The sequence below is a fragment of the Parus major genome, chromosome 24 (genome assembly GCF_001522545.3).
Source record: "Parus major isolate Abel chromosome 24, Parus_major1.1, whole genome shotgun sequence".
Taxonomy (NCBI): Eukaryota; Metazoa; Chordata; class Aves; order Passeriformes; family Paridae; genus Parus; species Parus major.
The window spans coordinates 1-27,046 of NC_031792.1; the positions used below are offsets into that span (position 1 = coordinate 1).

Consider the following 27,046-nt stretch of genomic DNA (forward strand, 5'->3'; position numbering starts at 1 on the left):
AAAATCGTTATTATTTTAAATAAAAGCAAAATACAATAATGAAATCGCAAAAAACCCAGCTTTGTTCCCGATATTTTAAACATTATCTTCAATCCAGAAACTACGAACAGCTCCTCTCTGTTTCGCAGTAGCAGCAGCCCGTCCCCCTGTGCCACTCCAGACCCCGCACCCGCCTCCGGCAGCCCAGGGCGTGGCGGAAAGAACTGGCCACGACGGCCCCGCCGCCCCAGGACACCGCCGGCCCCCAGATGCCTGGCCCCGGCAGACGAGCTCACCGGCGCTCCCCCGATCGGCAGCCGCGGGGTTCCCGTCCTGGGGCTCCCCGGATCGTGCCCGCGCAGCTCCCGCCGCCGCTCGCAGCCTCACCGCCGAACTAACGCCCGCACCCCTCCAGCTCGCGCTATTTATACCCCAGGGCCGGCCAGCACAGCCGATCACAGCCCGAGGCAGCGCCGGGCCCCCCGATCCCAGCCCACCCGTTCCCGCCGCGCTCGCCTCCGCGACCCCCCGCTGTCCCCTCAGGCCCCTCTCCCGCGATCCCGCCCGCTCCCCGCCGTCTCCCTGTTTCCCTGGCAGAACCCACGGCCGGGACCTGAACGGGGAAACCCCGCCCACCCTTCCCGGGACCCAACACCACCTGCCGGGGTGGCGGCAGCACGGCTCCGCCGGCTCCCAAAGCGACAGCGGTCGGAGCGGCGCCTCAGCAGAACGGGGGAGCGGGACCGGGCTGAGGGGCCGGGCCGCGACTGAGCGGGCTGAACACGGCGGGACCGCGCCCGGATTCAAAGGACCGCTGTGATTGGCCAGAGCGGAGCAAATCTCTGAGCCTACCCGCACTGTGATTTCAGCTCCCCGCCCCCCTACAGTGCTCCGTTCGTAATTTAAATGTTTCGGGCTGTTATAGACCCTTGCATCCGTATACACGGTTTGTCATCATTTGAGTGGGAAAATTTTGGGGAGACAGGGACAGGCTGGAGCGAAACTCAGAGCACTATAGTAGGTATGAAGTCAGACTCAGGTTTTGATTTTCATGTGGTTTAATAAGGTAACAGATTCAGCTATTATACAGCAATAGAATTATTCTTTGAGATTTATAAAGGTGCAAGATCTTAATTTAGTCATATGTAGCTTTATTTTCATTATTAGCTACACAGTTCCAATTCTTTCCCACCTGAACAATAGGTCAGGGGTCAAAATAATCCATCCAGACAGAAAGCATCAAAGTACAAAAGAGCACACACAAGGAAGGGTGCTAATTCAAATTCCATGTTGGTATTTGGTCCAGTACTTTACAAAGCAAGGAAAGGTGACGTGGAGCAGTCGTGCCTGTAGAAGGAGCTGCAATATTACAAGCACACCTTTGTCAGAAGTTTGACAACCACTGGGACTGTTACTCCACCCTGAGACTCACTGTGACCCTGCAGTAGGGGAGGTGGGATGGAGAGAACAATACAAAAAGACCACAAACGACAACCCTCCAAACACTCAAGCTTCTCCACAGCTACCCAGAAATTACTTCTCTCTATTTTTAGCAAACAATGACCCAAGAGAAGCTATTGCTTCACTAAAGCCAAAAAACTTAACAAAAACATTTGCCATACACTCAGGTCTAGTCTAAAAGTAGCACATGCCTGTGGTTTGAAGAAGTTCTCATTACATTCCCCTCCACTGAACTTGCTCTCTACCCAAGCAGTCTCCCCTCGCTCTTCCCCATTTCAGTCAAGCTGCCTAAAACCCCACCCTCAACTGCATAAGCAGCACGAGGGTGCTTGCAGGGGCAGGAGTTGGACTTGCTTGCTCTGGTCTGCCCCTGCAGAAATCTGCGCAAGAAATGGGTATGAATGCTACAGAAGCTGGTATGGCCGCTCTCCTGTTCCATCTATCGGCACTGTCATCCTCAGTCGCTTTGCACCATTAGGCATTTGCAGAGTATGCTCTAATTGTAAGCACGTGCAAATACACATCCATGCACCCAATTCCTCTGGCCTCAGACATCCATCGTGCAAAATCCTATGGCTCCCTCGGAAGACTGAGGTTTTGAGGTTCTCTTTATTTTTTCCTTTATCTATTTTCCACTGACTCAAGAGGATATCTCTCATGGGCCAACACCGAGGGCTTTGTGGATGACACGACTCCTAAACAGCATTGTCTAAGCATAGAGAGAAGATGCATCCAGACAGAAATATACTGACAAGCATACTTACTTACAGCTAGTGTAAATCTATTTTCTTCAGAGAAGTAAAAATACACAGCATAGGTAAATTCTAGTAAATCTGTTCAGCCAAAATAGGAAACAAACAAACAAAACAAAACCCACAAACAAACAAGAAACCCCCAACAAACCAAAAAACCCTCCAAGCAAACCAAAACAAACTAAACCCCAAAACAATCCCAGCAAAATGCCTACTTTGGCTTCATTTACAAGTCACTGCTCTGTTTGTGCAGCAGCACAAACACAGCATCTGGAACACAGGCCCTCATACGCAGGTTGAAGCCTTCCATGCATTCAAGCCCACTGCTCTGCTGTTCCTCTTCCACCATATATTTGGTCAAGGACCAATTTCACAAGGTGCAAATAGTGAGCCTACCCTGAGACAACAATCTGTCAACTGCAGATCATTCGAGCTTAAAAAGTTTGATGGTGCCCTGCGCCATTCATGGGGTTCTGCTGTTCTGTGGTCCCAGGAATTATGAAATGCAACAGAGCGCATGGCAGCACCAAGGTGAGGGCACAGGTATCTGGAAGAAGTTAAACAGGGAAAGTAGATTTCAAATAGCATTTCTTCTGTCCTAAAGCCAGAAACACAAGTGGGGATTAAATACAAAAGAGGTTTCTTAAAGCAGCCATTCTATGAGGGGAAATTCCCGGGGACTTCGTCTTTGCAGCTTCTGGAGAACAAAAACCTACGTGACCTTCTCTTTCCATCTGAGAAGATTAGGATAGACAAATCGTTGCTCACACCAGTAATCACACCTCCACCACAAGGTGGATTCATTACCATTCATGCCTTTGAGAAACCAGGAAGAGCCACCTGTGCTCTCATAGTCAGGACTAACAAAACCAGCACCTACTGCCTGGGGGATGAAAACATCTCTGTGGGCCAGAGGGACAGCCTTGTTCAGGTAAGAAGAGGAAAGACCAACACAGTTAATGAGAAGTGTATCACAACCAAAAAATTTTCAGTGCACACAGCAGACCCATGCCCCGATATCCCTCTGTTCCTCAAACAGCACTCTTGCCAAACATCCTGCACTTACAGAGAACATTGAAGAGAAGCTAAAAGGTTACCATACCACTCCTCTAGGCTGCAGGACTTTGAGAAGCAACAAAGTATCAGAGAATACATCTCCTCTAGGGAAGCAGATGTAGGACCTAACGTCTGGGGATGAGCTGTCAGCACTTGACAGCATCCCTTTCCTTCGCAAGCTGTCTAACCAGATACAGATTTGCAGCACAATTTACTGTCTGTGGAAAAAACACTGCTAAAAATTCAAGGGAAGATGTGCCCCTACTGGCATGCTTCCCATGTGCCATTCATTTTGCCAAACACAGTGCAGGCATCTTCTGCCACACCAGGTTCAAAATCAAAATCTGTACCTCCAGTGCAAGTCACTGGCAGGCCAACAAACCTGGAACAAAACAGGCACGACGCCATGGACCTATGACAGGAACTGCGCATTTAACATGGCTAGAAAGGGTCCCCAAGGCCAGTGAGTAACTCGAGCTTCTGTTTTACTCCCTTTCCTACCTCCTTCTCCATGCCAGACCAAAATACGCTGGTCAAGAATCCATGTATGTGTTTGTCTGACAGAAATTCTGCCTTTCCTGCCTCCAGTCTACAGTGACAAGGACAACAGTGGCTAGCCCTCACAGTCCTCCTTGTGTACACGAGCCTCAGATCCCTGATTCTGAAAAGCAGTGGTGACCCTCTGTGTTCACCTGCAGCCACTCTACACCAAGACACCTCAAGCTGCTCTTACAGTTTAAAGAAAAGAACACGGGACTATGAAATGAGACTCATGGCAGGTCCTTGATTTACCCGCAACTGAAGAGCCACAGGCTCTTCCACGCACACCAGCATTGCTAGTGCAAGGCTTCAGAGTCTCTCACCAGAGAAGCGGTGCTGTCTGGGTTCAAATTTTCAAGGCTTAGTACCTTGAAATGGTGTTAAAACTAATAAATAAAATACACAAACGGAACATAAAGTACTGTCATAGCTACAAGTCATAATGGGGTGGTGCAAGAGAGAATACCAAACTGAAACCAAACTCCAGCACTTTGGGAACAGGAGTGTGCCTGAGAAGGACAGCGCCGCACGTGACAGCACTGCACCAACCCAGCAAAAGAAGGCTATGTGAAAGCAGTGGCTGGATTGCTACAGGAAAAGCTACAGATGCCCAAGTTCCAATGGCACTGTAGTGCAAACCAGTCACTCGCATCAAGGAAAATGATCCTCAGTGACAAACAGTGAGTTCTCTGACATCTGTAGTGCGTGGAAGTGTAAAAGCCACGGTGACATGCAGACAAGGAAAAAAACAAAGGATAAAAGACGTGGCAGAGCTTGGGGACAACAAAGACTCCCAGACCGAAACAGATGTAGAGATTCCTGGTCAGCCAGCTGAACCAACACGATTTTTTGGATTGATACATGCCCAGTCATGTGAGGAATTGGCAGGAAAAACAGCCAAGAGTCCCTCTTGCTAGCACACACTAGCACTTTCAGTTACAGCCCTTGGTATCTCTGGTCTTCCCCATCTGTACAAACATGCAAGAAACAGCCACCTGTAAATTCTTTATCTGCAGCACACCAAACACGTTCTGGTCGTTGGAAATGGCACATGGCAGCAGTATCAGCAAATCAGGAAGGTTTGTCCTTCCAAGAAACACATTTCACCCGTGTCATCAAGAGAACTGCTTTTTCAGTTGGCAGCATCCTGCATAAGGAAGTGCAACAGACACCACGACAGGAGATACCCTTAACAGAAGAGCAGAGCTAGAGAATCCAGTCAGGCCTAGGAAGCAGCTCTTCTGTGAGGTTTTTCCTCCCCTCTGTCACACCTCCTTAACTCAACAACCCACAGGAGAGCAGGAGGTTTCTCTCAAACCAGGCACATTGGCAGGGCATGAGTGTGTCTCCAAAGAGCATTGTTATGTGCCATCTGAAGGGAACTTCTGGGGATATTACAGATAAAATGTGTACAGGCCAGGAGACCGGACAAATGTTTCTCTAGAAAGACAGTCTCCTCCTGCACAGGGATTCTATTATTCCCTGCACATCTCTTGCTCTCTGCAAATACCTGCTGCAGAAATGCCCTGTTTGAATGGGGTTGATCATGTTTGCATGAAGAAAGGAAATGCTAAATACAATCCAGAAAGATTCCCTCTACTAAAGGAAACCCACCTGTGACACAGGTAAACTCTTGCTTCTTTTTGCCATGTGCCTTCAGGCTCCCCATCAGACTGCCTTTCGCTACATTCTTTGCTTTATTCCTTGCCATCCATCCCCAGCACAGTGCCAGTCCTCGGCATGAGAACCATGACAGCTCGAGACTGGATGCTCGGCAGGTCTGGAAGACAGCCTGGCAGCCCTTTGGCAACATCCCCACCACCCCGAAGAGTAAGGGATCTGCTCTTACAATAGCTGGTATGTGCATTCAGTACAGGACCTTCCCTGTTCAAGAACACAAATGTGGAAGGAGTGAGTGTTGTGTCACTGGGTGGCTGCACAGGGTGGCAGAACCGACTGCACTGACCAGGCACTCTTGCAAGGGCTCAGGCCTCTACAAAAGTTTGTGCAGTGGTTAAAGCTTCCTCCTCCTTCCTAGAGACTTCTTCCTTCACCAACACAGCACAGAAAAACACAGGGTCCTCAGTGCTGTCTGAACCAGAGACTGTTCCAATGGCAAAGCCAGATAGAGGACCACGACTCTGACAGCTGACAGCTGTCCTCTGACAGCTCACGACCCAGGAACGCATCACCCTGCAGCGCACCTCAGATTACAGCCTCTGCACCAAACACAAGCGATAATAGCGTTTAGATCATCAGTGACTGCATCATTCTTTGCCACTAGAAGAGCTGAGTGAGGCTACATCTCACACTTCTCGACACTGTGGCTAACCCAGTAGTTTCTTGATTTTAACTCTGAAGGTTGCCATTTGAGAGACCTGCCCCTGTTTCCGTGAGGCACCTGATGATGCCAAACACCTAAACACACGGACTCACTTCTGCAGTTCCTGGGACCCCCAGGGGGATTAGCATGCCACCTGGATTTTCTGGGCGAGGACAGTGGGGTGCAGCACGCAGAGAAGGCTAAGCCGAGGCAGCCAAACGGCCTAAGTCCCAGGCTTGCCACCTCCACTCCCCAAATGGCATAAAGCACTCGGGTGTCTTCCCTCAGCCAAGGCTGGAGAGAACTGGACTGCAAGTCACAGATACCATGGAGTGGGAAGACAAGAGACTAGAAAACAATCTCTGAGAAATATTTCCAATGGGCTTCTCCATCCTTCAGTTCTCACCAGCTGATGTGTTGTCACTACCTTTGGGTTTGGATTTAGACTTGAAGGAGAAGCGTTTGATGAGGCGGTGAGAGAAGCTACCAGCTTTCTTTCTGGCGGTGGAGTTGGCAGTGACATTGGACAAGTCATCGTGCGACTGGCTCAGGCCCACTTCCTTCTGCTTGCTCCTTCTCCGGAAGATGAGCTTGGTACCGCTCCGAAGAAAACTAACTGTAGAGACAGGAAGGAGATGGAAACCACGATAACATCCTGCGCTGGCAAGTTTCAGGGACAGGGACAGTAACAGGGACAGCCATTCTCAGATATGCAACAGTCCTTTTCCGCAGTGAGTGGCGGAAATACACAGCACAGTGGCTAATCCCAGCTTCCAAACGCAAGGCAGTGTCTCAGTTCATGACAGACTGCAATACCAACAAGCGGCCTCAGTAAACATTCCGTCTCGTGACCCCTCTACGTAAACTTCCTTTTACACAATGTCCTCACCTCAGTGGAAGCGTGCAGCATTTTAAATGAAAGCCAAGACTCATATGAATGGAAAACAAGCGAGATCAACTGAACCTGAAGACCCTAAGAGGAACATATGAGAGGGAAAAGGCCTCTCAGACCAGTCTTTCTCAAGGGCACGGGGATTAACTTTGTCATCCAGCGCCTGGAACAACTGCCCATGTTTTCATGACGTGCCCAGTCTGGAGGCACATAATGCCAATGGCTCCTTATGACTCTCACAAGCAGAAGATGGAGATGCCAATTGCTTTCAACCTCAGAAAGACACATCCAAAACCTGCACACTGTATAACACTACAATGGTATTTCCTACAGAGGGGGTTTGCTCTCCATTTTCCCTCTCACTCCCCACCCACTAGCTCTCTCAAGAATCTGGGTTGCACACCCTTCTACCCACCGATGTTCAAAAACGGGGTCTCCACAGCTCAAATCATACCTAGCTGTGACAGGGTACAACTCCTCAGAATTTGTCCCACTCTAATATTCTGAGTAATCAAGATTTTGATTTGCATTTATTTTTGTAAGTCAGCAGCACAGAAATCCAAGGTGCACCATCCACCTAACTGATAAATGTGTGGGAAGGCCAGGACAGGAGCTAGGTTGGGGCAGCCCACTCCATCATTTAAAAAAAGTGAGTTTGTGTGGACATCTTACAGTATGACAGGTCAGGGGTACTAGCTGCTTTGATAGTAGCAGAGAAGGAAGGAGGGCAATCAAGGCCCATACAATCCACACTGTTGGGCAGCCTCCACGTCCATACCATAGGTGGCCAAATTCAGAGGATAAATCATTATTTATGGACATGGGCCTGATCTGGAGATCAGGGAGAGAAAAGGGGTTCTCTGCAATACACAGGCTGCACAGGGTTCCCATATAAGAGGGCACAGAAACTTAAAATGCTACAGGAATCAGACACCTACAAATGAAGGCATTTCAAGTCATTCTGGTGGAAAAAACACGAAAGGCAGGCAGGCTTTTCCAGACTCCATCATTTTGCTATGCCGAAAGGTGGCTGCAGACCCCATGCTTGGGGGTGGAACCTGGATGTCACTTTGTCCTCGTGATACAGCTAATGTTATGGGCTCATGTTAGCTACCCTACCTAACAGTTCATCCTTACCTTTGTGATCTTTCAAGCTCCTTGTCTCAAGGGCTCCCGTGGAGCCAGTTTCAGACTCGACATCTTCCACAGATGGTCTTTCAGAGATGTCTGATCGCGTTGTCTCATCCAGCTCCTGACTGTCCCTTTGTCCCAGTGGTGATGCTTCCAGTGGCTGCGACAATTCGGTAAAATCGTGCATCTGGTCAGCTGTGCCCTCTGCCTCAGAGTCCCCATACGCTGTGGCCTCCAGAGATGCAGCATAACCCAGAGAAAGTGCCATTTCATCTTGAGCAATAGGTACCTGAAGGGGGGTTAGAGGGGCAGACAGACACAAAGACAGGATCAAAAGAATTGCATTCATCTCCCTACTTCCACCTACACCTACATACGCACGTGGCCCAGTTCAGATTATCGGTGCTAGATGGCACCGATGGACAACGGTCACTCTTTGGCTGAAATATACTGGACCGTGGCTGATTATAAAGTGTTCCGCTGAACATCCCTCACTCCCACAGCCAAGTTCAAGGAGAACTCCTTAAAGTCTCCACAAGGTTCAAAACCAGCTATGGCAGCCACATCTCTTTCTGCAGCTGCCCATTGTGAACTTCCACGGGCAGCTGCCCTGCAGACTGGCGAGGTACCTTTTAATGCTCACTGGGAAAGTGAGCATTCCGATAAGCCAGTCATCTGTGCTGGAACCTTCCCACACTGGTCCCTACAGGACAGGTTAGTTTCACACACACGTCCCTAAAAACAACCTCCCAGACTGGAAATGCAGCTCCTAACTACCAGAGACCTTGGACACTCCTGAGATGATCAGTGTACTACGTTTTGTTGGTGTCTTCTTAGCAGTCTTGTTATTCGTCTCAGTTAGCTGCCTGATTGCTGTCTCGGCCACTGGATCCAACCCGTTGGGCATATGGCTATCCCCTGAGCACAAGAAAAATACCAATGCTTGGAGAAGCAACCTTCAGCAGAGGCAAAAGGTCGCTTTCTGACCGCAATGCCTGCAATAGGCAACTTACATGCACACGAACATAGCTTCCCCACCCAGAGTTTATGACAGACTTGTCCAAATAATCAAAATGAATGAAGCTCTGTATAGCTAGCTCTTGGCTTTTTCAGGTACCTGACAAGTTTCATTTCCCACCAGGCATATAATTAAAATACACCCCTGCCCCCCTACCCCCCCTTCCCAGCCCTCGCTCAACGTAGACTTCCAACAGCTTGCTTTGGCAGCAAACATCTGCAGTGCCCTGTTCCAGACATGATCAGAGCCCCAAGTGCAGGGTGAGCAAAGTTCTTTGGGTCCAGATAGCCTGCAAAGTTCTTGTTGAGCAAGGAAACACTCGTAGTCATTGATGGATAGTCAAAGGGGAATGTCTTTTATCCCCCACATCACCACCACCAGCCTTCTGCCCCCAACTTCACTCAGGCACTTGGACATTCTCTGAAGCAGAAGAAGTAAGTGAGTTCAGGGAACTGCATTTAGACTGCCACTTTCTAAAACAGGCTAAGGAACACAGTTACTTCAGCAAGAGCCTCAAATTTCCAAGCACTTACGGCTACCGCTGGGCAAGTGGCCGTGAGGACAGCTGGTCTCCAAAAGCACTGTTGTCTTCTTTTCAGTCACTTCCACTTTGGAAGGCGACCTTGATGGTGAATCTTTACAGCAAAAGAGACACCGAGATACCAGTAAGTGGAAACAAAGCTTACACGACTATTCTATCATACTGTGCCCCCTATACACAACCCCAAAAAACCTCAAGCGAACATTCGGAGAGCCTGCAAGGCAGCGCTGTAAGGCTTTGAGGCAGCAAAGCAGTAAGAAGCCCACTGGGAAAAAATCAGAATCACAGAATGGTTTGGGTTGGAAGGGACCTTTAAGACCACTTAGTTTCAGCCAGACTGCCCTTAGAGCAGGTTGCTCCAAGCACCATTCAGCCCGGTCCTGAACACTTCCAGGGACTGGGGAAACTACAGCTTCCCTGGGCAACCCGTGCCAGTGCCTCAGCACCCCCAGAGGGAAAAACTTCCCAATGGCTAATATAAATCTACTCTCCTTCAGCTTAAAGCCATTCCCCCTTGCCTTATCACTGCATGCCCTTGTAAAAAATCCCTCTTCAGCCCTCCTGTAAGCCCCTTTTAGGTATTGGAAGGCTGCTTGCTATAATGTCTCCCCAGAGCCTTCTCTTTTCTTGCCTAAACAGCTCCAATTCTCTCAGCCTTTCTGCACAGGTTGGTGTTCCAGGTATGTGACCAACTTAGCGGTCCTCCTCTGGACTTACTCCAACAGGTCCATGTCTTTCATGTGTTGGGGGGGCCAGTACTCAAGGCGAGTACTCAAGTACTCTCACAAGAGTGGAGCAGAGGGGGAGAATCGCCTCTCTCGACCCCCTGGCCACGCTTCTTTTGATGCAGCCCAGGACAGGGTTGCCTTGCTGGGCTGCAACCCTGTGAAGCAGGCGCACAGCAATACCTCATTCGTGTAATTTTCCAGCCCCACCTCTTGGAATATCCAGCACCACCAGGATGCCAGACCACAAGCAGCAACAACCCCTAGTAAGCCAGGTCAACATGCTTTTGGCTCCGCATTCAGTATGTTCAACCTAACTTCTTTAGCAGTGAAGAAACTAGAGAAAGCATGGCTAAACACTCAGCCTGACATCACACAGAGGTTATGTGGTGGCATATGCATTAGACCTCCTACCACCAAAAGGGTGTGCGAGAGGCTCATCCCTCCCTCACCTCCCCCCAGACGCAGAGCTGCGTCAATTCTCTCCCCTTGGGCTACACAAGAGTTTCCAGGCAGCCACAAAGACTCTAGGGGAACAGCAAGGACTCCTGTGTTCCGACCCACGCACCACAAGGAACATGTAAAGCGTGAACCTGCAATAACTGGATGTGATGGCTAAATGGTTTTGCTGCTGCTGCCTTCACGAGCAGCCATGGGAGTATCGCAGCTAAGTCTGTCCTGCCACAGGAGCCACCTGTACAATACACCTGCTGCTGCGCAGCCTCACCCAGTTTGCAGTCTGCCTTGGGCCGGGACTGAATTGTGGTGACAGTAGTCACAATGGTGCCATCAGGCATGATGGTCCGGTCCATCTCCACCTTCTTAGTGGGGGTGATGCTGGTTCGCAGAGATGGGGCGTGTGGAGCATTCAAAGATGCTGGAGACTCCTGGAACAGCAGCTATAAAGAGTAAAGCACTGCTCAGAGAGGCACTCTTCTTCCCAGATGGAAAGGCAGGCATGTTTGGGCAACAAAAGCTAGGGCTCTGGGCACCACAGAGCCATCCCCAGTACAGTATCAGTTCAATAGCGGGAGGCTCAGGGACTGAGGGTCAGATGACATCCACCCCTCCATGGCATAAGGGTCTGCTAGTCCTCTGTGCCAAGCTCAGGTCCAAACATGCGTGTCTCCAGCTAGAGGCTCACGTTATGAACGCTTCCGGAGTATGCGTGTGTGCAGAGCTTGTGGGGTCATCAGCTCTGCATTACCTCCAATGTAATGGCAGCTTCAGCTGTCAGTGACTGTCCAGCTCCTGGGGCCAGTGAGCAGACCTGTCTTCCAGATGGTTGCTTGCCCAAAGAATCTATCAAAAGCGTGGCATATGCCAGCAGCACATCTGCAAGAGGGAAGAGTAAAAATGGAACACTTCACATGACCTCAGCACTGTTGCCCTAAGAATTAAACCTTCTAATCTTGTTTTCATAGTTTCTAACCACTTTCCCAGGAAAGTAACTATAAACATAGGTGTTTGTACATTCCATTAAAGAAATGTCTTTTGATTAACGTTTCTCACGACCAGTGTAGTTAGGATAATTAGTAACCTAATTATCCAATCCCTGGTCATTGTCAAAAATCTATAACTACGGAAACCACAAAATAAATCACTCTCTTTTTTCTATCACACATTGAGCTGTGTCTGTGTGAATCACTCCGTGTCCAATGGCAACACAGCACCTCGCACATCTCCAAGGTAATCTCTGCTTTAGGGAAGCAGCCCTATGGGCCAACACAGCAGATCCCCACAACTCCGCTAACTCCCAAGTTCAAGAAGGAGAAGGGGCAGGCAGTGCTCCCTCCCTCACTCCTCTTTAACAATTCAGGTATCAACTCCCTTTAAAAGGGGAGCACTGTGTGGCCTCCATCAAAAATAGATGCTGCAGTTAGTCCCCGACTGAGTACAAAAGAATAGTTAAGAGCCTTATGCAAAGCTCTCCTAACACAAGAGGCAAAATTCCGCATTCCTCTCCCTGCTTCAGAATGCAGACAGGCAGGCCACAGGAACCTCCTGATTCAAAGTCAGCCCCAGACCGTTTCGGTAAAAAGAGAACCCAGAGTTACTTCACCCAGTCACAGAAGCTCACATAAAGCTAAATATGAAAAATCCTTTGCAGAAGTCATCACATGCTGTACCGACAGAGAACTACCACGAGCTTAAAGCACAGTGAATCCCTTAGGCATTTTTGCCTCCCCATCTTACAACCCAACTAATGGCTGCTCATACTCACTTCCCCCTCCGTCGCTGTTCCCCAGCACCTGTAGTTTCAGTTCTTTGCTTCTAGGTCCCAACTCCCTGTTGAAACCAAAGATGGACTGGTATTAGGCACTCCTTTTTAAAATGGCCATGGAGCAAACAACTGCATTCTTTATCTTCCCTCCCTCAAATGTCACACGTCTCATCACTCTCTCCAAAGTTTCAGTAGCATGCACTACCGTGGAGGACATGACTAGAACACCAAATAACACGAATGAGAACTACCCTGCAGAGCTGTGTAGGGTTGCCAGTGGAAGTTGAGAGGGGAATCCCTCTGGAAGGCTGTTCATGCTTACAGCCCCATTGCACCTCCTGCACCTACAATCAGTGTTTCTGCCCATCCAGTTAAAACACAGAGCGTTCAGTGAAGCGAGAAATATGTATGTGAGCTGGGGCAAAATGCCAGAATCAGCAGTCCAGCACAGGGGGATCACAAATGGACAGTCCTGTGGTGCAGACTTCACCTCAGCAGCATGCACATCAGTTACTGCAGCATGGCAATGTTACCCAGAGACTGTGCCGGTCCACCTATGCTCTGCCAGCCAGAAGGAGAGCAGACACTTACAGAAGGAACTCGTCATTCCATTCCATCTCTCCTGCAGCACTGACACTGCCACCTGTCATTGGCCTCGTCCACTTCTGCTGTGGGGGGCTGTCTAGCTCCGCCATGCAGCGTATCTCCCCAGTTCCTGCAACAGACAGACAGAGGGCACATGTGCACTCATCAACAAGAGGCAGTGTATCATCAGGCACATGGCCCTCTTTTCCATTCAAAAGCACCCAAAACATCCACTCGCTCCAATCCTGCCACCTGCATGCTTGGCCCTGTGGGTCAGCAAGGGAGGTTTTCACACTTACCTCCCTTCCCCTGGCAGCCCAAGTTCAGCACTCGAAGATTCCGGAGCAACAGCTTAGAACCCAGAGGGGCTGCTGCTACTCCAGACAGGGACTCTCGAGTCAACTTATTACTGGGTACCTGAGGAATGACAAGAGCAAGACCGATACCTTTATCGTTCACTTGCCAGCAGATAGCAGCAAGACGGATCATCCTTGTATCTATTAAGTAGCTCCTCACACCAACACAGGGGAATACTCGCAAGCATCAAGGAATGCTTGCAGGTATCCAAAGCTACTGACCTCTAGTGGGCCCTCATGTTATTTCAGATGAGAAGTTTAAGGCAGACAGAAAAGAAGACAAGGAAGAACAAGCTCGCTGGCTACCAGATCATCAACTGATGATGACAAACCATGGGCCATTCCACACCTGCAAAGGCTGCCCTGGACAGAGCCTTGGTGATCAGAGCAAGGGCGACTGCCAACGGAGAGACGTACCTCAGGCAGTCCAGCTCTGCAAGCACATGGCTGACAATGAGCATTCAAGAAAAAAAGTGGAAGGAGTTGCCCTTGGGAGCAATTTCTAACTATCCCTATGAGTCGTGTCACAGTACCCAAACTCCTATGACAGAGCAGGCCGAGATTCAGCTGTTGTCCAGAAGTGAAACTCAGCTCTTGGTTTCCTGCCTGACCCTCAGCCCTCAGAAGTGTCTTGGGGGCCTGTGTCTGAGGAACAAGAATGACATGAGAAGAGTGACTTACTGCACTGGCTCCAGTTGTGCAGGCCATCAAATTCACCATCATGGCTGGCTTCGTGCTGACAATGGTATCCTCAATCAGATCCTTTATAGTGGACAGATTCGCTCTCCCTTCATCCTTCTCTCCGTAAATCAAGAGGAAATGCAGGAAAGTCATAAAAAAAAAGGACACCTTTACAGCTCCACCTGCCTCTCAAGTCTCTAATATGCTACACAGTCATTCTCCCATTAATAACCTCCTAGATACTCTTCCCATATTCCATACCCATCCTCCTCGGTGCTTAAAGCTTCTGTGTAGCAGCTCAGGCAAACGCAAGCTTTCTAAATGTGACAAACTAAGCCTCTACTTCTGTACTTTATCTAGTGTAAATTTTTACAATACAGCTTTTATAGTCTGTCACATGCTCACTACCTCAGGAGATAGTGCCACCACACTTTTGGGAAAACAGTCGAATTCCTGTATCTACTCAGGATAAAGTAACAATGGTGTCAATAAAACAACGAATCTACCAACCTATTTGGATCACGGATGTGCAAGCACATCCACATTCTGTTCATTAAACCTCTAACCCAGGGATTCCCCACATTAATCTCTTAAATCTTAATCGCTTCTAAAAAACCCAACCAAACTTAACCAACATAACCAAGCTAACACAACAAAAAGCAAACACCACCTCACACATAAAAAGAGTAGCAGCTTGTTTTGCAGCTCTACGTCTGACAACGGAAGGAGGAACCTACATAGAAAGCCTTCAATAGATACTGGTACCACCTCAGTCCTCTTGAGGATGCTGTTTTGACTCAGCTGAGCTAGTATGGATTCCAGGATGAAAGAATCCCCTCCACTGCCTTAAAGGGCCATGGCAGTGAGTTGCCAACCCTTCTCCTCCACAGCAACCTGCCTTCTAGCTGTTTCTGCTCCTTACTCCCTTCCTCCACTCAGTCAGCCTCTCACTGTTGGCCACTCACCTCAGGAAGCTCAAGTCGTGGAAGAACCAAAAGGTCCAAGTCTGGTCTGTCTTTGAATGTCCATGACACTAGGAGACCCTCATTCTGTATCTCCTCCAAGTGGATCTCCACCTGGCCCAGAACAAATATCCACAGTTGGAAACGGTTTCTGTTTATACTAGGTGATTTTTGCCCCATTCCAAATTCAGCGACTGAAAGGCCCTCAAGCCAGTGCAACAGTAAAAACCAGAACATAAGAACACAAGTACTTCCAGACTGACAGGATGAAGCAGCTGCAGAAGCCTCAATGCTCTATAGTGATATCTGGCTTCCTCACTGCTGTTGGATTCCCAGGCACCACCAGAGAGAAAAATGATCTGTTATTTCTTTGACTGAAGAAAAAGCCTGCAGTACAATCCAAAAGTGCCCAACTGGACACCAATACATAGGATATTTACTGAGCTACATACATCAATCAGCTGTTGTCAAATGTAAGCACAACTATTTATAAGTTAGCAATGGATCTCTAGGAGACAGTCCTCAGGCTGAAGACCCATCCGGGTCACCATTAGGCTGCAACAACAAACCAGACTGTACACCATCCTGTAGTTTAGGTGAAGTTAAAAAGTTGCACACCCATGTGTCCATAAAAGCATCATTAAAAATAATGCATAAATAAATAATAAATAAATAAAAATAATGCATAAAATAAAAGCATCATAAAAGCATGTAACAGACAGAGGCAGAGCCACACAGGAACTGAACCGAATTGACCGTAGAGCACTACTAAAACCTGGGTAACGAAATTCAACATAGTTCTCAATTGCCAGGTTGACATTTACCGACAACACAGAAGGTCATCGGACAAAAGCAACAGATATGAGACACAGCGGTCACGTAAGAAACCAAAAGGAGGTGTGCAGCATAGACAGGGCACAATTGGGAACACAGTACTTGAAGTATTCCAGAACACAGGCAGGCATGCGGTAATCTATCCAGCATTTCATAAAGCAGCGGCAGCAAGACCTCAATTAGAATACCACATGCAACTCCTTAAATGAACAATCAACCCAAAACTTCACCAGGCGCAGACAAGGAGACCTAGAAAATGCCAGTAAGTAGAGGAGCAATCGGATGAGATGTGAAAAAGGGGACCTCTCAGAGATGAAAAGCAACTGCAGTTGCCCAGAACTAGATTGGCAGCAGGCACAGTACATGCTAAAGAGAGAGGAGGTCTCTGGAGCTCTGGAGGACATGACTACAGTACAGAGGTACAAAATCAAACTAGAATGACCTGATAAAAGTAGGCTGAAAATTTTCATAAAGCTTCTGAGAGCAAAAGAGTTCCAGAAGAAGCTTCAAACTGCCTGCAACAGCATGGGATTGGTTTCTGCTACCGCTGAGTTACTTCTAATTTTGCCGTGTCTATTTTTTCAGTATTTTTTTTTTTTTGGTGCATATATGAGCACACTGCCTCCAAGCAAAGTATCATCTCCAGTGTTACGTCCTTCATCATGATGGAAACAAAATCACATTCCAGAGAATCAAAACCAGCCAGAAAGTAACTATGGAGTTACCACCCATTGTGATTTCAGAGCTTTTTTGCTGGGAGAAGCATCTCCGATATTCAATGCCCAGAAAAAGCTGTGTTGTGCTCCAGTGAATGTAATGAGGGGAACTGACAAGCCCATAGATTTCTTTTTCACACCCACTACCAAGACACTTACACACTTTCATACATCCACAGGACATACCTTTCCCCTTCCATTATGCCACAAGAGGAATTGAATTCTCTGGACTTCCCACTTCTTAAATACCCTCTTCAAAGTCAGTATAGAATGCCGCAATGTCTCAAAACTCTCTAGGATTTCTTACAGCTATGTTTCATAGCCAAAATCTGCAGATGAAGACTCTGAAGACAAGACTCAGCATGCAGATGGGGAATATTTGCCACCTCACCAAATGTTAGTGACTGCACACTGCTTCTTCCAGCCCAACAAGGCCTTTATTTGTACTGAATCAGGTCCTCCTTCCTCAAACAGTGTGGGACTAGGTGGAGGAGTAAGATCAATGTCTAACTTCTTATAACCCTTACCTGAGCCTGCAGCACAGCCAAAGTGACATGATACGTGTCCACAGAAACAGCAACTGGGGACTGTTGAGTAACAGAGACAGGGAATTTCACAGCTTCAGCTGACAGATGGCAGCACAGCACCTAAAAAGAAGAGATGAATTTACATCCTGGCAAGAGGCAGCTATGTTATTCTCACCAAGTTCCACAATGCAAACCTGACACTTCAGACCCTGTGCTGTGACAAGAGCTCTCTTCTGCTCTCCACAGCAGGACTCTGATGTTTGGGTTCGGCATTCATACATCCTGGCTCCACCAACGCAACTTCCCTCACAGAGCTCACCGATGTGCAGCTCCAGAGCCTCCAAACAGGAGACAGGCTTCCAAACTCCTTCAAACAGACCTCACCCAAAACCTGCTCGGCTCCACCACCTCCATCACGAAAGCCTCAGCAGCCTCTGTAGAACACACCACCAATGGAGAAACACCACACTGTACATTCAGAACAGCAAAGCCTTACCATGCTGTGGTCCAACTGTCCCTTGCATGTCACACAACTTATATTTGTGGCTTGTGGTAACTGAGGACCCTCTTCAAATATGATCTGCACTGAACTCTGCAAAGAGAAAACTCTGTTAGTTCCCAGAGCCACCCAATGTCAGGTTCCACAGACACTCCAGTCTGTTTTCACAAACCAGCACCCAGAACTATTGCACACTGTAATTCTACCCACCTCAGCTTGTCCATACAGAGAACGGAAACAAGGTGTCCAGTTAAAGCTTGAATTCACAAGCAGATATAAGCACCTCCAAGAAAGGCCAAATCTCACCCAGAATCTCACATAAGACAAAGTCCTCCTGGACAACTTCCAGACCTCGCTTCAGAAAACAGCTTTTAGACCCAGCAACTCACTGAGAGAGTGCTGCTTTCTGAGCAGACATGCCCCAGACAAGGATCAGCTGCAGCAGAAACTGAAGTGTGGCCCTCCAGGGGCCTCCATGCCAATTCAGCCACCAGCTAATCTTCCCTTTACAGGAGTCCTAAATTCTGGAACTTACACATTCTGGTCATTTTGTGAGAATCTCAGTAATTCAACACATGGCAGAAAAGTATGGCGTATCACGTTTGGGAAACTGGCAGCACTTTGACATGATGACTATTGCATTGTGATAAGAGGGGCATGGAAGCAGAGGGCGAGTTTCTACAGGGGAACTGGGGAAGCACCAAGCGCAATGGCAGAAGACACTTCACACTGAATTCAATCTAGAGTTTGCCACTGTGAAAAAGGGGGATGCTTTTCCTATCTTGCTGGAAAACTCAAACACAAGTTTGCATCATATTCTTCAAGACTTTAACTGCTTTGTCTTCAAATATGTTAGCTTCATGCTAACCTTTTTTAGCTCTTGATTTTCCTATACAACTTAACAGAAAGGTAACCCCTTCCCACTCACACGACAGAAAAAAAACCGAGATCACAATAGACCTTGGACTGTTTTGGACCACTGTTTCTGTGGGCATTAAGTCCCTGCCTTGCAGGTAACACAAGCTATAATGCAATTATTTCCACATGGAATCATCAAGGCATACTGTCCTTCGTGAACTTCAAAACTACAGCTAATACAATGGCAATACTGGGAGATTAAAGAAAATAAATACCGGAACATTTCGAAGAGCTTGCTGTGGAAACGTCAGAGTGACTACAGTGTTGCCCCAACCCGCATTAAACGACGCGTGGTAACCCGCTCCGCTCCCTCCGCGCTCGCATACCGCAGCACACTCCCGGCGCAGGCCGCGCTGAGCCGTCCGCACGGCTCCTGCTGTCTAAGGGCTCCTCCGGCCGGAGCGCTCTGCGGGGAAGGGCTGTCCCGACCCCGCGAAGAGCAGGCGGGTGGGCCCGCCTCAGCTCGCTGCCGCTCCCCGCGCGCCCCCGCTCGTGCCCTGCCATACCCCGTGCCGGCGCGCCTGGCTGTTGAGAGCTCGCACCCAAGCTCGCTGCCACTGCTCCCGTAGAGACCTAAGGGCGAGAAGCGCCGCGAGCAGCGCCCGGGCTCCGGCCTCCTCCGCCGCCGGTCCGCGACGCCGTAGCGTTCGCAGGGCCGTAGAACGCCAGTACTGCAGCAGCCAGGCCGCCACGGTGAGCAGCGAGGCGGCGAAGAGCAGCACCAGCGCGGCCCAGCCCAGGTCCGGCCCCATGGCACTGCGCGCGGAGCTCACGGCGGCGCGGCGGGCATGGCGGGCGGGCTGCGGCGCTGCGCCGCTGGCAACACCGGGTGCACGTGGCCCCGCCGCAGCCCCGCACACGCACCCGCCGCCGCCGCCTCCTTCCTTCCGGCGCGGTGGAGCACGCGCGCCTCCCGCGGCCCGGCGGAGCCGCCCAAGCCGCTCTGCGCCGTGCCTGCGGGAAGGCTGTGGTACCCGGTCTGAACGGCAGGGGAACCTCACGGCTGCTGCCGGAGCCTTCTCTTCTGGGGGGCTGAAATAGCAAAAGAGCCGCGATCTGAAAGCCCAGCTCCCCACCGAGCTTTCCGAGCTCCGATTAACGACGCTTTTCTCTTCACATCACGCTCTTTTCTGCCGGGAGTCATTGCCCTGTTCCCAGCAGGCACGCAGGACACACCAGCAAGGCGGAACCTTTCCGTTCGTCTGCTCCCGATTGCGCCACTCTCAAGCAACACGAATTTTGATCACCTCCCGACAGTCACAAACCAAAGTAGCAGCGGCCTCTGGCCAGACATGCTCCCCCTCCACCTCTGTGGTGTGCTTTCCTCCCCGGCAGTACCATGTGCCTGCCTCAAAGTTTATTTAAAGTTTACAAGATCGCTTTTGCATACGTTCAACTGACAGCAGAGTAGGCCTCTCAACACAGCAGCAGCTCCCCAGGCGGCCAAAAAGCCATCAGAAAAATCAGATAAAGCCATCAAAACCTATTTCAGGTTGCCATACAGGTTCAGGGCACGTAAAAGTTCTTGCTGCTACCTAACTTCCTGCTCCGTCTCCCTTCTGCTCATCGACTCACAGCTTTGTGAACATAACAGTGAATAAACATTGAGCCCATCCTGCCTTCCCCTCCCCACCGCCCAAAAAATGCCCCGAGGGCCCAACAGCAGTTACAGATTCCCTGACAATCAAAAATCTCCAGTAAGGTATTTTACTGAATTTTGCCGACATCTGAGGAAGCACGTGGGGAAACGAACCCGACGGCCGCTCGCTTTTCCGCTCGCGCATTCTGCACTTCGGCAACATGGCTCGCCGCCCCGCCGGCCGGCGGTGACCGCGCTGGCCGCGGCTCGCCCGCGGCCGCACACAAGCGCCGCTCCCCAGAGCCAGGCAAAAAAGCTGTTCCGGCTGGCAGCCGTCGGTCATTCAGCACCCCCCGGTGCCACCCGCCCGCCCTCCGCTGCGGTTCATCCGCTCCCCGCGTGAGAGGAAGTGACGTACCTATAAAACGAGCGGGGGAAGGGGGGACTAAGGTGGCCATGGCGGTTGCGGGCATTGCGGGGCGGAGTCCGTGGCGGGGCTGTCCCTGGGCGAGTGCTGCTCCCGGCGCAGTTTCGGAGGAGCGCCGCGGAGGAGGAGGAGCGCCGCGGACCTTAGCGCCGGCGACAGCCGCCTCCACACGGCCCTTTACGCGGCTGAAACCGCTACCGGTCCTGGCCGTCGTGCGAGCAGAGCTCCGTGCCTGCGGGAATCTCATGCCAGTGCCAAAGATGGCGCCCCCGATACGCCGCGGGGGCCCCGCGCATCCGGCGCCGTCCGAGTAGCGCCCGGCCGGGAAGGGCAGCGCCCCCGTCCGGCCTCGCTCCGCGCCCTTGGCAGGGGCAGCGCCCGCCGTGGCCATGGCGGCCTGGCCTGCCGTGCCCCTCCTCATCAACCTCGGCGGGTCGCTGCTGGGCTTTGCGGCCACGCTCACGCTGATCCCGGCCTTCACACAACACTTCCTCGCCGCGCGGCTCTTCGGGGAAGACCTCAACAAGACCTCAAGGCGGCCCGTGTGAGTAGCGCTGTCCCCCGGTGCTGCCCCGCGGGGCCGGCCCGGGCAAGGCTGACTGCCCCCGCTCTACCTTCCAGCCCCGAAGCACAGGGCGTGATCAGCGGTGCCGTGTTCCTGATCATCCTCTTCTGTTTCATCCCCGTGCCCTTCCTGAGATGTTTTGTGGAGGAGCAGTGCGCGGCCTTTCCTCACGATGAGGTGAGGCTCGTCTGGTGCTGCAAGCGTGGCAGGCAGGGGCAGGGAGTGGCCACCGGTGACCGGGGTCCTGTTCTCTGTCCTGCAGTTCGTGGAGCTCATCGGTTCGCTCCTTGCCATCTGCTGCATGATTTTCCTGGGCTTTGCAGATGATGTTCTGAACCTGCGCTGGCGCCACAAGTTGCTTCTTCCTACCATGGCTTCTCTCCCACTGCTCATGGTTTACTTCACCAACTTTGGGAACACGACCATTGTGGTGCCTAAGCCCTTCCGGCTGCTGCTGGGCATGCATTTGGACCTGGGTAAGTTATGAATCAACAGAAACAGTCATCCACAAGGAGTCAGTGGAAGGGATCACATGAAGCACTTTGTGCTGCAGAGGGAGCAAAGGATTTGCTTAAGTAACCAGTAAGAGAATGGCACTCCACCCACTAAACATTAGGCCGGAAAGAAACCCAGCATACATTCAGCTGTGCATAGACAGGCACCAATCATTTTCCCATGAACCTGGCAATGCAGGTGAGTACTGGGGCACACAGCACATGGCTGACAACACCGGGAAGTTAGAAAGACAGAAAGGGCACTACAGCTGGCTGCCATGTCACAGCAGTTTGCCGCAGTCACAGTGCTGTACATACACGTACACTTGACAGCTAACTCGTAAGAGAGGAAGCAGTCTACTATGTGAGAGGGGAAGCTACCACTCTCAAAACTCACTGAGATTGTTAGGTAATAGGTTGTTGTATAAAGCAGGAAGCAAGCACTTCAGTGAATTGGTCTAGGGCCTGCTTTGCCTCCAAATACTATATCATTTGGCTTGCTCTGATCTGCAGGTATCCTCTACTACGTGTACATGGGTATGCTAGCAGTGTTCTGCACTAATGCCATCAACATACTCGCTGGAATTAATGGAATTGAAGCAGGACAGTCACTGGTGATAGCTGCTTCCATTATCATATTCAATATTGTAGAGCTAAACGGTAAGGAAAATAACAAACATTTGTGGGCACAAAAAGCAAAGGGAGATTGAATTCTAGATTTCAGTAGCTGGTATTACTAAAAATGAACCATCTTGTCCTATCACAAACACATGTTTTTCTTTTTTCTATAGGGGATTATCAAGATGATCATATTTTTTCTCTCTACTTCATGATTCCCTTTTTTTTTACCACGCTGGGCCTATTTTACCACAACTGGTAAGAGGATAGACATTCAGAATTTGTTTGGAAGCATCCTTTCCCTCTAGTTTCTCCCTTTTTCAACAAACAAAACCACTTAACAATGTGCAGGTGGAACACTGGAGCATAGAGAGGCTTCTTGCCAGAACCAAGAATACAAAGCATCAATGGAGCTGTAGTTTTTCTTTGTATTAGAACAATTGCAGTCACACCAGCTCACCCAAACACACAGGATACACTCTCTCCTGTGCCTCACTGGCTGTCTTTTCATACCATATTCTCCACAAGTCAGGAGGTGGGTGGCAGTCCTGCAGTTCTTAGAATAAATACCTACAATTGTTTTTACTGTGTAGATCTGCTGCAGATACCCATTGACCTCTAACCTGCAATGTGGGCATACATTCAGTAGTTATAAATAGTCATTTTCGTGGCAACGGCAGTCATGTCAGACCTTTGCTTTTCTGCTCCATGGATTGCAGGTACCCATCTCGAGTATTTGTTGGGGACACCTTCTGCTACTTTGCTGGCATGACCTTTGCTGTGGTGGGGATCTTGGGACACTTCAGCAAAACAATGCTGCTTTTTTTCATCCCACAAGTACTCAACTTCCTCTATTCACTGCCTCAACTCTTCCACACCATTCCTTGTCCCCGTCACCGGCTACCGAGGTAATGTACCCAGTGACCTATAGAGGTACTACAGGTTATGTCTTTTACCTCCAACACCAGCTGAGAAAGGTGGTGGAAGGTGCTCTTTTTAAAAGCCATCAAAATATGTTTTTTCTTTAAAAGACAGCAGCTCACTCTGTCAGCTACAGTCAGATCATACAGTAGAGGTTTCTCAAAGAAGTGAACATTTCTGACCAGTCCACCCCTCAGATACAGAATGATTTTTAACATCATGATTCTGACCTACAAGATCGAGAGAAATTGACACAGGCTTCTTTTAATGCTGCGGCAGTGGGATCTGCTAAGATTTCATAGTAGCAAGCATTTTGTAGCACTGTGCCACATCAGCAATTCTCTCTGCAGATGTTAGATACTTCTGTTTTATTCTTTAAACTACACAGCTTATATTGGGGCTACAATGGAAAGGAGTCTTCTCTGCCCCACTTGAGGAGCTAGATACCAGCAGCTGTTGTTAAGTACATCAAGTTATTCCTGTTTCTTCCACCACTGGATTTCTTTCTTAGCTGTGATTCTAAGTCTGCTCACAAAGTGATCTATCTCCTTTTTTTTTTATTATTTTAAATGTTTCTTTTAGGCTTAATCCTGATACAGGGAAGTTGGAAATGAGCTACTCCAAATTCAAAACTAAAAGCCTCTCTGCCCTGGGAACAAACATTCTGAAGGTAATATGTGGAAAACATTTAAAATTCAGATACATTTTGAGGCAGTCATCAAGTGCAACAGAAACAGGATGGGAGAAAATGCAGAACTTTTGGGTTCAGTAGTTATTGACTGGCTCAGATCTGGAAGAAAGGCTGTTACCATCCCTCACAGTCACTCTATTGTGTTAATAATTGTTCTTTCAGAATAATCACACATAGAAGTGCCCCAGGACCATCATAGCCCTGTCATGTCTTTTCAGAAAGAGCATAACCAGGATTTCAGGGCTGGTACAGCAAACGGTTCTTGAGCAAGACTAGCTAGTGAACACCAAACATACCTGGTAAAATAGTGTGCAATATTTCTTTCCTCAGGTAGTCAAGATCTTGCACTTAGTAGATGTGAGGAGTGGAACAGATGAAGATGGTGAATACACGGAATGCAGTAATATGACACTTATTAATTTTGTCATAAAGCTGATCGGACCTACCCACGAGCGAAATCTCACTCTCCTGTTGCTACTCATTCAGGTCAGACAAAGGGTTCCTCCGGTAGAAAGATTTACTCTGCAATAGAAACAGATCCAAGCCAGTCTCAAGAGTTTTAAGGGGAAAGGGGAAAGTAAGATAGCATGCTCTTCACATAAGTTGAGCTGTGGAGCTTGGGGAGAATAAGAGGCTTACACACCTCAAGGAGGAAAGAAATTGACACAGACCTCCCTGTTCACTGAGAGCTTATAATAAAAAGTCAGAAGGTTAGCTTAACATTCACAAGGCAAGAGTCCATTGGTTACAAGAAAAACCTGAGCACAGCAGAGTGCCTTGTCACTGACTAAAAACAGCCTTTTGGTATGTTGCTGTTTTTCAGTAATACCAAATAACAGTCTCAGAGTTACCTCTGGGAAGTGGACTTGTGTAAGCGTGGCACATGGCTTAGTGGTCCCTCAGTCTGAGGATCATGCGGTGGGAGCATTTTGAAGCCACTTGTAGCACAAGGATATGTTTCACAGATCCTGCCACTACCTCTATTCAGCATGTGAATTCTCAAACATAGTGTAGTAAAAACACTGCGTTTCAAAAGGCCTGCATTGGTTAACTGCCCACAATAAAATCCTTCTTTTCATCTTCAGATTTAAGATAAGGGATTCTTATTAGGAAAGAGACACTTAGCCAGATTTTGATTTGTGAGGAAGGATTTTCAACAGAAGCCTGTTGAGGGCTCAGGCAGATGACGTCGGGGATGGGAGAAGACAGGAAGTACATAGCACTTACCTTGATCCCAGTCACCACAGAGAAGTGACAGCACCTTATTGTAGGGATGCTGAATTTCAGCTTTGACATAAGGTATTTTCCATTACAAATATTTTATTATAATATAGGCTCCTTAAGGGAGAAAGAGTTACAAACGTTTATCTCATCCACCTGTTCTTAGAATGTGACTGTGTGCAGGCACATGAAGAAATCTCCCACCGATACCTAAAATCCTCAAAGAGACAAGGTCTTTGGATAGACTTCTGCCATTTATCTTCCTATACATAAAAAAAAGAAGCCTTTTTGTTGCCGTTTTATGAAATGAGGCATGCTGGAAAGCTTAGCAAATCCATTTGGAAAGGAGAAATCCGATAGCCTGTAAACCATTCAACAATATAATGTTTCTGTTACGTGTCTGATTTTTACCTAGGTCCTTGGCAGCACGATTGCATTTTCGATCCGGTACCAACTAGTGCGCTTGTTTTATGATGTCTGACTGGACTGTCAGGAGCAAGGGAAAGAGTTCTACCTGCCAGTCCATTTTCTCCACTTGCTTGACCAAATGATTCAACTGATCTTACTCCCAACCCTCTGAGAATCTCAGAATACCTGTCAAAATGCAAGCAACTGCTTTGCGTGGGCTAGTTTTGAACTGGAATGTTTTTTGTGCACCAAAGGCTTTTGTCCAGTTCTGTGATGGAAAAGATTCACTGCTACTTGGACATCATTGTTACTAGGAATACCTTTTAGAGGGGAAGCAAATGTCAGCACTCAGGGAAAGTGGGAAAGTTGGAATCTCTATACATCTAACAAAGACATTACTGCTCACTAAGAGAGAAAACAGCAACTTTAATTTCTGTGAGCAGAATGAGTAAACGAGACTCCATGCCTAGCTTCTCCAATCCTGTTTTTGGTCCATGGACATAGAATGACACGTTATAACTCATACTCAAAACTCAGAGCGCTCCGAGAATAAAATAATTCATGGTACCCTTTCCCCTGCAGTGCTTTGCTTCAACAATATTGACATGCAGCGAAACTAGGTTATGTGACCCATCTCTACCTATCGACCCTGTTAGGCAGCTGATCATTTCTACAGTAGACTCCCTCCATTTTTATGGCTATTGAGAATGTTCCTGCTGATGAACTTTTAATTCTGAATACCTTTATTGTCTCACTTCCTCCCTGGAAGAGGACATGTCTGGAATAGGCTAGCAGAGTAAGGATCACCATGTCCTTGTCTTAATAGGGTATCACTAAGACCCTTAGATTAACGTGGAACTGAGACCCTGCTGACTACCAATCCCTTTTCCTCAAATACAAATAATTATTTATATAGTAGTATTTAGCACCATAGTTCAACACAGAATTGCTCCCTACCCGACAGAAAAACAGAACAGCCATTGGAGTACCAGGTTACAGTCTTTACAAGAGTAATGGTAGTGAAAGTGAAATAATGCAACAGCAGAAACAGGGATGCAGAGGTGGGTGAAATAGAAATTGCCAGGTCCAGTACCGTAACAGATGCAAGGGTACTGCCCCTCTGCACACCTAAGTCCAGCTAGTAGAAAGGCTTGGAATGTATTACCAGAAGCCCATGTACAGCAGCACCAATCCACACAGAAAACACACAGCACTCAATGAATGGTATGAGTGGCCGAATCCTCTTCCTCCTCTCCAGCTGATCAGTTTGTAAGTCTACTAGTACAGTATATCCATAAACACATACAGTATGAAGCCATTCAGTACCTGGCCTTAAACAGTCTGTCCAGTAAACAGCTGCTGTATTTTCTGGCACCAGGGCATATGAACAGAGAAATTAATC

General features: G+C 48.7%; 2 protein-coding genes across 6 annotated transcripts; one reads left to right on the top strand and one right to left on the bottom strand.

The window, feature by feature from the left end:
- Positions 1-1,019: 1,019 nt before the first annotated feature.
- C2CD2L (C2CD2 like) lies at positions 1,020-19,521 on the bottom strand. Of its 3 annotated transcripts, none has more exons than XM_015649613.3 (14): positions 19,263-19,521; positions 17,800-17,895; positions 17,304-17,423; positions 15,230-15,340; positions 14,265-14,381; positions 13,527-13,644; positions 13,234-13,357; positions 12,643-12,707; positions 11,626-11,753; positions 11,146-11,317; positions 9,686-9,787; positions 8,919-9,052; positions 8,141-8,423; positions 1,020-6,727 (listed from the first exon to the last, which is right to left on the bottom strand). In XM_015649613.3, exons 1-14 carry the CDS (start codon positions 19,470-19,472, stop codon positions 6,507-6,509), a joined length of 2,001 nt encoding a protein of 666 aa, XP_015505099.1. In that variant the 5' UTR covers positions 19,473-19,521; the 3' UTR covers positions 1,020-6,506. The 3 variants fall into 3 exon arrangements, with proteins under 3 accessions (XP_015505099.1, XP_015505097.1, XP_015505098.1); XM_015649611.3 differs by having other exon boundaries at positions 19,227-19,521; XM_015649612.3 differs by having other exon boundaries at positions 14,265-14,378; positions 19,227-19,520.
- Positions 19,522-20,782: 1,261 nt separating this feature from the next.
- Positions 20,783-26,217, top strand: DPAGT1 (dolichyl-phosphate N-acetylglucosaminephosphotransferase 1). Of its 3 annotated transcripts, XM_015649615.2 has the most exons (9): positions 20,788-21,270; positions 21,348-21,468; positions 21,554-21,767; positions 22,299-22,445; positions 22,577-22,661; positions 23,123-23,311; positions 23,907-23,994; positions 24,346-24,501; positions 25,652-26,217. In XM_015649615.2, the coding sequence occupies exons 1-9, from the start codon at positions 21,116-21,118 to the stop codon at positions 25,715-25,717; spliced, it is 1,221 nt and encodes a 406-aa protein (XP_015505101.1). In that variant the 5' UTR covers positions 20,788-21,115; the 3' UTR covers positions 25,718-26,217. The 3 variants fall into 3 exon arrangements, with proteins under 3 accessions (XP_033375560.1, XP_015505102.1, XP_015505101.1); XM_033519669.1 differs by lacking the exon at positions 24,346-24,501 and having other exon boundaries at positions 20,783-21,270; XM_015649616.3 differs by lacking the exon at positions 23,123-23,311 and having other exon boundaries at positions 20,785-21,270.
- Positions 26,218-27,046: the final 829 nt, after the last annotated feature.